At 60.5% G+C, this 10,502-nt stretch overlaps 1 protein-coding gene across 4 annotated transcripts; it reads left to right on the plus strand.

The window, feature by feature from the left end:
• The first annotated feature begins 5,354 nt into the window (after positions 1 to 5,354).
• On the plus strand, positions 5,355 to 8,880 carry S1PR4 (sphingosine-1-phosphate receptor 4). 4 transcript variants are annotated; one of them, XM_047095274.1, is made up of 2 exons: positions 5,355 to 6,427; positions 7,660 to 8,880. In XM_047095274.1, exons 1-2 carry the CDS (start codon positions 5,486 to 5,488, stop codon positions 7,660 to 7,662), a joined length of 945 nt encoding a protein of 314 aa, XP_046951230.1. In that variant the 5' UTR covers positions 5,355 to 5,485; the 3' UTR covers positions 7,663 to 8,880. The 4 variants fall into 4 exon arrangements, with proteins under 4 accessions (XP_046951230.1, XP_046951229.1, XP_046951228.1 ...); XM_047095273.1 differs by having other exon boundaries at positions 5,356 to 6,427; positions 7,663 to 8,880; XM_047095272.1 differs by having other exon boundaries at positions 5,362 to 6,647.
• Positions 8,881 to 10,502: the final 1,622 nt, after the last annotated feature.

Below are 10,502 nucleotides of genomic sequence, written 5' to 3' on the forward strand. Positions count from 1 at the left end.
GGAAAGTTCCGGAGGCGGATGGCAGGGCGGCCGCACGACCGTGTGAACGCGCCTGACGCCGTCGAGCTGTGCGCTTAGAGACGGCGAAGATGATACGTTTTGTGCTATGATTCGTATCACAATTAGTATCACAACTAACCCCACTGTCCACGAAATCCCCGTTATCCACGAAAGCGAACCACAGTCTGCTCTCCTCTGTGTCTCTGACTCCTGGATGTCACTGCTCGATGCGCTTCCGTCCCTCACGCCACCGCCACCGCCACCGTGGCTCCGGCCAGGAGAGGCCTCCTGGGTCCTCGGACACGTCCCCACTCGCCCCGAAGAGTTCTCAGCCGGGCACAGACAGCCGCCGTTAGCTCCTCCCGCCCTCGCCCAGCCCCAACCCTGCACCCGGCCATTTCTCCAAGGAGCCCTGCTGCTGCTTTTTCATGGGAAGTGATATTCCGGGACCACAACCTGACCACAAAGTGAGGCAACAAGTTGCGAAACGAGGACAGTGAACTCCCGTGAACCCTTTATCTATAGGTCAGGGACTCACCAACGACCTGTGCTGACCTGTTTTGGCAAAGGGAGTTGTACCGGCACGTGGCCAGTCCATTTACATATTGTCCCTGCCCACTTCTGCTGCAACAGCAGCGTTGGGTAATTGGTTTTGTTTTTTTTTTTTTTTTTTTTTTTTTTAAAAATTGAGAGACAGAGAGAGACAGAGCACGAGCAAGGGAGGGGCCGAGAGACGGGGAGACACAGAACGTGAAGCAGGCTCCAGGCTCCGAGCTGTCAGCACAGAGCCCGAGGCGGGGCTCGAACTCACGGACCGCTATTTGGCCCCTCGCAGAAAAAGCCGAACTCCCAGAGCTAGATCCGCCCGTGGTTAACCTCTTGCTTGGGGTCTCTCCACACACGTTGTCTAAGAACATATGATATGTTCGATAGAAAATCTTTTCCTCCATTTTCCCAAATGGTTTGAGAGTGAGTCGGACACACCACGAACCTTTCCTCCAAAACGCCACGCGTTGTCAATGAACGGACCCCTCTTGTGGTCTAAGCGAGGGCGATGGTCAAGTTTGGGGAATGCGGCAGTGAGAGACTGATGTCAGTTGATAGGCAGCCCGAGTGAAAATCGCGTCGGTTGTCCCCGGATTGTCCTTCACAGCACCTTTCCCCCACACTGGCGTCCCCCACACTGGTGTCTGGGACTCCCTCACTGCCCTTAATTCCACGAATCCTGGATCGCTTGTCATCCACAACAGCGCAGGCTTCTCTTTGTCTCACAACCTTTCGTGACCGCGACTCTTTGGAAAGTGTACGGGTCAGTCATTCTGTGGGATGTGCCTCAGGGCGAGTCTGTCTGCTGGCACACACCCCCGGCGGGAATATCCGAGCAGTGACCGGTCCCCGTCACCTGGGTGACGCCTGGGTGGCTCGGTTGGTTAAGCGTCCGACTTCGGCTCAGGTCACGATCTCACGGTCCCGTGGGTTCGAGCCCCGCGTCGGGCTCTGTGCCGATGGCTATGACTGTTCTGACACCATTATTGGGGGGACGTCTACTGGTGGAGCTGCAGGATATGTCAAGAGTCTTCTTTTCTTTTTTTCTTTCCCCTAATTGGTTTTATTGGGATAAACCGCACTTGAACATAAAATTGACCATCTTAACCACTTCCAATGCCCAGTTCAGTGGCGTTACACGATCCCCAATGCTGTGCAGCCGTCCATCTCTTGTGAAACTGAACTCTGTCCCCATCGAACACTGGCTGTCCTCCCCCCTCCCCGCCCCCCTGGCGCCCAACCACTACTTTGAGTCTCTCTCAATTTTAAGTTCGCTCAGTACCGATGCCCAGATCGCTCCAGGCTTGGCCAGCAGCCGCCCTGTCAGGCTGGCCCCTGTGTCTCTGACAGGTCCCCGCCCTGACTTCCTGGCACACCATGAACTTCCAGGGTCGCGTGGCACTCTCCCTGCCCCGCTCCCGGAATCAGCCATTTCTCCCAGGAGCCCTGGAGGCGATATTCAAAAGCCAAGATCTGATCTAGGGGCTAGATGTAACTGTTGTTATTGGCTGGTCTCAGTGGACAGAGTTATGAAACGGATTTTTGTCTAAATCATCACGGGGCCCGGGGCGCCAGGGTGGCTCAGTAGGTTAAGCATCCGACTCTTGGTTTCGGCTCAGGTCATGATCTCACCGTTCGTGAGTTCAAGCCCCACATTGGGCTCTGTGCTGATGGTGTGGAGGCTGCGTGGCATTCTCTCTCTCTGTCTCGCTCAAGATAAAGAAACTTAAAGAAATGAAATAAAGTAAATCGTCACGGTCCTCGCTGATACTTTCCCTCCGGGGCCTGTTTCGTGTGCTCTCCTCTCCATGTTGACGTCTTATATGCTCCTCTGTGAACACCTGCTTCTTCTTCTTTTTTTTTTTTAATGTTTATTTATTCTTGAGACAGAGACAGAGCGTGAACAGGGGAGGGGCAGAGAGAGAGGGAGACACAGAATCGGAAACAGACTCCAGGCTCCGAGCCGTCAGCACAGAGCCCGACGCGGGGCTCGAACTCACGGACCGCGAGATCGTGACCTGAGCCAAAGTCGGACATTCAACCGACTGAGCCCCCCAGGCGCCCCAAGACCTGCTTCTTACTAACATCAGCACCCTCGCTACTTTGCTCAGTCCCATAATGCACGTGAGACTTTCAGAATGACTACACCCTGCCAGTCCTGAAAACAAATGTACTAAACAACATCTTTTTTTTTTTTTTTTGGTCAGTTCCTTTTGTCTTTAGAAAAAGTGTCGTGCCCAAAGGTTGCACGGGCTGGTTCTCCTCTATTTCTGGGCGGTCATGGTTTTCATCTGAAACACAGTTCGTTTCACCTGTGTTCTGCTTCCGATCCACATCCTGGAGCTTTTCCCCTGCACCCTTGTTGAGTTAATTTCATTGTAAACTGTGGCAAGTATTCTCAGAGCTTGAAAACTATGAGGAATGCCCATAGGGTGTCAGTCCCACCGCTGTCCATTTATTTCAACTCTACCCGCCCCCCTACCCCCCGCAGGGAACCAACTTCACGGGTTCCTGGTTTATCTGTCCCGTGTGGCTTTTGCAAAAGCAAGCAGATCGGGGCCTTATTTCCCCTTCTTTGCTTTGCAGAAGGTAGCACCCTACGTGTAGCCTTTTGTATCCCCCGCCCCCTTAACCATACGTCGTGGAGGCCACGCCCATCCACTCACTCACGTTCACAGCCGTGTGGCACTCCAGGCTACGTGCAGCGTCGCTCACCGGCCTCTCTTCCTGGGCGCAGACGTTGGGGTTGCTTCTAATATTTTGCATTTACCAACAACAATCAATAACCATTCGCATGCATACTTTGGGCAGGTTTCTAGAGGGCGGATGGCTCTTTTGTAGCATGGGGATAATCATGAGATTAAATAAGGTATGGTGTGCATAGGGCCTTCCACTAGGCGGCAGGTAATTCGTGGCAGAAGGTCATTGTTGGATAGCTTGGCCTTGTGAGTCAAACCCTGCTCTCTCATACCATTTACTTTGGTCCTGAATTCGCTCTCTGAGACCGGGGTCCGAGTTGCAGCTGGAGTGGGGCTTAGGCGGAGGCCCGGCTCAACTAGCATTGGGGCTCAGCTTGAGATCAGAGTTCAGTTCTGGGCCAGGTGTCAGCCAGAGTCAGGGTTGTGGTCAGTCTATGGTCACCCACTCAGCCAAGGTCAGGGTTCAGCCAGGGATCGGGGATCAGCCTAGGATTAGGGCTGAGCCTGGGCTCAGGGCTCAGTCCAGGATCAGGGCTCAGTCTGGGATCAGGGCTCGGTCCAAGGTCAGGGTTAAGCCCAGGATCATGGCTGAGCCTGGGCTCAGGGCTCAATTCGGCTTTAGGGCTGAGCCTGAGATCAGGGCTCAGTCCGGGATCAGGGCTGAGACTTGGATCAGGGCTCGGTCTAGGATCAGGGCTCAGTCCGGGATCAGGGCTGAGACTTGGATCAGGGCTCGGTCTAGGATCAGGGCTCAGTCCGGGATCAGGGCTGAGACTTGGATCAGGGCTCGGTCTAGGATCAGGGCTCAGTCTGGGATCAGGGCTCGGTCCAAGGTCAGGGTTAAGCCCAGGATCATGGCTGAGCCTGGGCTCAGGGCTCAATTTGGCTTTAGGGCTGAGCCTGAGATCAGGGCTCAGTCCGGGATCAGGGCTGAGACTTGGATCAGGGCTCGGTCTAGGATCAGGGCTCAGTCCAGGATCAGGGCTCAGGGCAGGATCAGGGACCATTTCAAGGTCCAGGCTCAGCATCCGGACACACAGCGTGTCTCTCTGTGAATGTGCCTGAGTTCGGTGGTTCCTTGTGAAGTTGAGGCTGAGGCTCAGTGCTCAGCTATTCGGGGGTGCTCCCTGGCATGTCCCCCTGCCCCAGCCTCACACCCCCACTGCCTGGGCAGCCCTTGTTCCCACAACCTCCTCCTCAGACCTGTTTCGGCTTGGTCACCTCCAGTGAGAAGATGCTCCTGAGTCCCCAGGCAGCGCCTCTGTCTGCGGCTCCCGGTACCTGCCCTGCTCCCAGGGCTGAACACTGAACAAAGGGAAGGGGTGCAGGCTGGTCCGCCCTCGGCCCCAGTCTCGTGACCGCCGAGACTTATGGGGATGTTGGAGCCCCTCGTAGCTACGCCTCCCCGACTCGGATTCCCCAGGACCGGCTGGACTCGTGCCCCACCCCCCGCCCCTCCCCCACCTGGTGCCCATGCCCCAGTCCTCAGCATCTCCAGGTGAGTCGGCCTGAGTGGGTCAGGATAGACATGAGGGGGTGAGCTCCCACTTTTCCTATGAGCCCCGCCCCTCCCCATCCAGGGGTGAGGGGAGCAGCCCCAGCTCAGGCACAGGAGAGGCAGTCCCGAGGGTCCTGGCCGAGACCTACGCGTGCGCCTGTCTGGGTGTTTACCTCCCGCTGCGTGTTCTCCTGGGCGACTGGGGACGGCTGGCCTCAGTTTCCCCTTCTGTGGACAGTGTACCACAGGCCGGGCCTGGCTCTGTCATGGGAACAGAATGTGCCTATGCCTTCCAGGAGCTATCTGGGGGTGTGCGCAGCCACTTAACACACTTATTAAGCACCTACTGTGTGCCAGGCAGGCTTGGAGCGGTTGAGGAGAATGACGGGGTCCTGGAGGGGGTAGCTTGGCGGGGGGGGGGGCAGGGGAGCCGCCCAGCCCGGGAAAGGGGCCCATTTCCCCTCCCCTCTGGGGCCCTCGCCCCTCCCTGGGCTCTCGGGGGGGGAGGCAAAGATAGGGTCTCGCGGCAGGGGGCAACCGCAGCACCCTCCCGGAGCCGGGGTGGGAGCCGACCGTTGGGATGCCCCTCCCCGTCCCCGGCCTCACCCCCGGCCTGGGGCGGGGGGTACCTCGAACATAACAGGAAATTTCAAATAACAGGAAACCGAGGCCCGGCGAGTGGCTCCACCCTGCCCCCGGGGGTGAGCCACCCCGGGGCCTCAGTCCGTCCCAGGGGACCGCCATGAACGGCTCGGGGTCCCCGGCCGAGGCCCCCGAGTCCTGCCAGCAGCTGGCGGCCGGCGGGCACAGCCGGCTCATCGCCCTGCACTACAACCACTCGGGCCGGCTGGCGGGGCGCGGCGGGCCCGAGGAGGGCGGCCTGGGGGTCCTGCGGGGGCTCTTCGTGGCCGTGAGCTGCCTGGTGGTCCTGGAGAACCTGCTGGTGCTGCTGGCCATCGTGAGCCGCATGCGGTCCCGGCGCTGGGTGTACTACTGCCTGGTGAACATCACGCTCAGCGACCTGCTCACCGGCGCGGCCTACCTGGCCAACGTCCTGCTGTCGGGGGCGCGCACCTTCCTCCTGGCGCCCACCGAGTGGTTCCTGCGCGAGGGCCTGCTGTTCATGGCGCTGGCCGCCTCCACCTTCAGCCTGCTGTTCACGGCGGCCGAGCGCTTCGCCACCATGGTGCGGCCGGTGGCCAAGAGCGGGGCCGGCAAGACGGGCCGCGTCTGCGGCTTCATCGGGCTTTGCTGGCTGCTGGCCGTCCTCCTGGGCCTGCTGCCGCTGCTCGGCTGGAACTGCGTGTGCTCCTTCCGGCGCTGCTCCAGCCTGCTCCCGCTCTACGCCAAGGAGTACATCCTCTTCTGCGTGGCGGTCTTCGCCTGCATCCTGGCCGCCATCACGGTGCTCTACGGGGCCATCTTCCGGGTGGTGCAGGCCAACGGGCAGAAGGCCTCCCGGGCGCCGGCCCGCCGCAAGGCCCGCCGGCTGCTCGAGACGGTGCTCATGATCCTGGCGGCCTTCCTGGTGTGCTGGGGCCCGCTCTTCGGCCTGCTGCTGGCCGACGTCTTCAGCTCCAACGACTGGGCGCGGGAGTACCTGCGGGGCATGGACTGGATCCTGGCGCTGGCCGTGCTCAACTCCGCGGTCAACCCGCTCATCTACTCCTTCCGCAGCCGCGAGGTGTGCCAGGCCGTGCTGGGCTTTCTCTGCTGCGGGTGTCTCAGGCTGGGCCTGCGGGGGCCCGGGGACTGCCTGGCCAAGGCCGCCGAGGCCCACTCCGAGGCCTCCACCACCGACAGCTCGCTGAGGCCGCGGGACAGCTTTCGGGGCTCCCGGTCGCTCAGCTTTCGGATGCGAGAGCCCCTGTCCAGCATCTCCAGCGTGCGGAGCATCTGAGCCGGTGCCCGCGGGGTGCTTCTCTGGGCCCGCGGGACACCCGGGAGGGGTGGGCCGGCGGGGGGCGGGGGAGGGGGGTGCCGGGAGTGCGCAGGGAGCAGGGGGTCCTGACGGAGAGGCGGGAACGGGGCGGCCAGCGGGGGTGCGTCCCGAGGCCCCGTGGTCGTCCCCACGGCGCGCCCCGGCCTGCTGATGCCCAGCAGGTGTCCCGTGGCCTCCCTGGAGGAGGTGACTGCTCACGGGGGCGGGGAGGGTCCCGGAGAGGGCATGAGCGTCTCTGCTGTGTATGCCCCCAGCTCCCGGGTGATTCTGGGGAGTCCCAGCCCCCCCTCCCCCTGCCGGCCTCGGGTGTGGGGGGGGGCTCCCGGGCTTCGAGGGGGCGGTTGGGGGGCTGATGTCCTGGCAACACGGAAGCTCAGTGATGGTTTGTCCCGGCCTCCCTCTCATTCACGCGTGGGCAGGGGGACGACGGCGCGGGGCTGTGGGCCGGCCGGCGGCGTGCGAGGAGGTGTGCCCGCGGCCAGGGAGGGCCGTGGGGCTGTGTGGATCTGGGGTGTGGTTGTGAGGGCGAGCGGCAGGGTGTGGACGAGAGTGTGTGTGAGGGACGGAGGCGGGCACAGACCGGGGCGTGGCGACAGTGTGGGCTGGCCTGTCTGCTCGTGCACAGACCCCTCCGTGTGTGTGTGTGTGTGTGTGTGTGTGTGTGTGTGCGCGCGCGTGTGCAAGCATGAGAGCCTCTGGGGCTGCCAGGTGGGGCCCCCGCCCCTCCCGCTCACTTCCCCTTTCCCTGCCCCATCCCTCATCTTGGGCCCTCCCAGTCTCTTCCCCGCCTCTGGCCTCTGCCCCCTGTGGGGGCCCCATCTGGGGGCTAACCTGGCCCTCCCGACCTCAGGGAATTGCCCACTCCTCTAGAGTTCCCGTTATTTATTATTAGTTTTTAAAGTTTACTTCTCTCATAGTTATACAGCCCTAATAGCTTTCTCTTTTCCATCTTCTGACTTTTTTTTTTTTTAAAGTAGGCTCCACGCCCAGCATGGAACCTAACGGGGGGCTCGAACCCGTGACCCCGAGATCCAGACCTGCGCTGAGATCAAGGGCCGGATGTTCAACCGACCGAGCCACGCGGGCGCCCCTGGGGTTCCCTTTAGCACTAACTGCCTTGTCCTTCCCTCCTGTGACATGGGCCCATCACGGATGGGACCCTGGGAGGAGGCGCTCGCCAGGGCACGTGGTAGGAAGGCGCGGCCCATTCCGGGAGCCCCCGTGGCTGTTGAGCACTTGGTAAGTGGTCAGCGCCACGGGCAACCGAACTCAGTTTGGGTTTGAACAGCCCGTGACACCCGCAGCCAGCACATTGGACAGCGCAGGGCATCGGCTCTCAAAACGCGGGCCACTTTCAGCTGGGAGGAAGTTCCCTCTCTCTCCCTCCTTCCGGGCAATCCCCTGCCTGCAAATCTTCCTGCCTCTGTCTTGCCACGTTCCTGGGGGCAGCGCCTGCCTGCCGCGTGGGCACAGGACAGCTCTTCTCTGACCTCGGTTTCCCCTGTGCACGAGGAGGGGTGAGGCGACTGGAAACTCCGCCGCCCCGCCCCGCGCGCCACGGCTAGCCGAGGGGCGGCTGTTTACAGTTAACGAAAATGAAATGAAAATTTGAAATTCACCTTCTCGGTGCCTCGGTCGGCTGGAGGTGCCGCGTCTCAGTGGCACAGCCCGAGGGGCTTTATAGACACTCGTTCCCTCGTGGTTCTGGAGGCTGGAAAGCTGCGACCAAGATGCCAGCGGGGCTGGAGCCTCTGGGGCTCCGAGGTGGAATCCGTACCATGCTCTCTCCTAGATTCTGGTGGTTTGCTGGAATCTTCCGTGTCCCCCGGCCCGTGGAAGCGTCCTCCCGAGCCCTGCCTCCACGTGGCGCTCTCCCTGGGTGTCCGTGCCCGAATGCCTTCTTTCTCTAAGGACACCGAACGACCTCATTTTTAACGCGATCACCTCTGTAAAGACGCTGTCTCCAAACACAGTCTCATTCTGAGGACTCAGACGTGAGCTCTGAGGGGGACACAGTTCAGCCCATAACGTCCGGTCGCGCCAGGCACGTTTTAAGCGCTCCATAGTGACGTGTGGCTTGTGGCCACTGTCCGGGGTGGTGTAGACGCAGGACATTTCCATCATCACAGAGATTTCTGTTGCACAGAAACTCCAGGCATGTGTCCAGGTGCACAATAAACTGGGATGTTCTTACATTTTTCCGACTCTTATTGTCACGTTTATGGGTGATGGCAGCAACCTGGCTGGCTGATGGCAGGGTCTTGGTGGAATCTGCGGTGAGTGGAGCCTGGGCCATCCACCTTGAACCTGCGAGCCCGTGCTCTGGGCCTGCGTGAACCGGTCCCACTGCCCCTTCGGGTCTCAGCTTTAGGACCGCCTCCTCCAGGGAGTCTGCCCTGATTTCCCCTCCTGCCTAGGTCGCCTCTCAGCTCCCACAGCTGCTTGCGCGTCCCACGCTGACGGCGGCTGTGCCCGGTTCTGGTCACTCATCCGTCTCCTCCCCTGGACTGTCAGCTCTGGGGGGGGGGGGGCGGAGACGGTGGCAGTGTCTGGGTCACTGGTGTGACCAGAGCTCCGAGAGAACTGGACCCGACAGCACGCCTCCCTCGGAGCCTCAGAAACCTCTTCCTCTCCCTCTTCCCCACCCCAGGCCTCCCCCCTGACTGTCCCCAAGACAGCAGTACTGTCCCCAAGAATCCTGACTTCTGCCGTCTGTAACCTGCTATCATTTGCCGGCTTTGCCACACACCACGGGCCTCAGCTTCCTCCTGTAAAACGAGGATATTGATGGCCCCTGGCCTCCGGACATGCTGATAAGGTGAGGCCCATAGAGGCCCTCAAACGATCATGTGCGTGTTTTTACATGAATGGCAGTAGGAACAAAGCCTCATATATATTACTCAGTGCCTGACACGCTGCTCTCCTCCCTCGTTCATCAACTCGCTGGGCCCTCAGAAGCCCTCTAGGAGGCAAACGCCACCATCAGCCCCATTTTACAGATGGAGAAACTGAGGACCAGAGAGCTTAGGGGATGTACCCAAGGCCACACGCCTCAGAAGGGGCAGAGCTGGGGTGGCAGGCAGCTGGCGTCTCGATCCCTGCTTGTTAGGGATTACTTGAACCTCTCCATTTCCCAGGCGGGAAAACTATGGCTCAGGGGAGGAGGCGGCGTGAGCCACTCCAGGGCCCAGGCCTCGTCACCCGAGCCAACTTCAGGCCCCTTTCTCCGGCTGTCTCTGGGTGAGTGTGTGCGTATCTTGTGCGTTCATAGCCTGACCCGGAAGAACGGGGGCACATGACAGAAGCAGGGACGAAAGGCACATGGGCCAGAATGAGTTTCGGGGTGGGGGGGGCATTGGAGCTCTCACTTCCCATTCGTTCCACTCATTCGTTCATTCACTTAACCAGTGTGTCAGGCTCTACTCTGGGCATTGGGGTTCCGCCCACAGACACCCTGGTGCCTGCCCCCACAAAGGTCCCGCTCTGGTTAGGGGTGACAAACGCCAGGCAGGAAGGTGTTAGCCTTGCAGGAGGGTGGGGAGGAGGGATAGGAGAGGCAGCAGCCGAGAGGCTGCACGAGCTGGTGCATTCTCACATCAGCGCTTACTGAGCCCTTAATGTGTGCTGAGCTCTTTCTGAGTCAGTTCCCCTGGGGACCATCTTACTGAATTCTTACCCCTGGCGGGGGGGGGGGTGGCTGGGAAAAGGGCATCTGATTATTTGTCATCATATCGGGTGGCTGAGGAAACTGAGGTTCTGCGAGGTGAAGCAATTTGCCCAAGGTCACACAGCTGGGAAGGGTGGGCCGGCACTGAGA

This window comes from Lynx rufus, unplaced genomic scaffold (genome assembly GCF_022079265.1).
Source record: "Lynx rufus isolate CCGP_SWC_20201006 ecotype Redwood Valley unplaced genomic scaffold, mLynRuf1.p SCAF_4, whole genome shotgun sequence".
Taxonomy (NCBI): domain Eukaryota; kingdom Metazoa; phylum Chordata; class Mammalia; order Carnivora; family Felidae; genus Lynx; species Lynx rufus.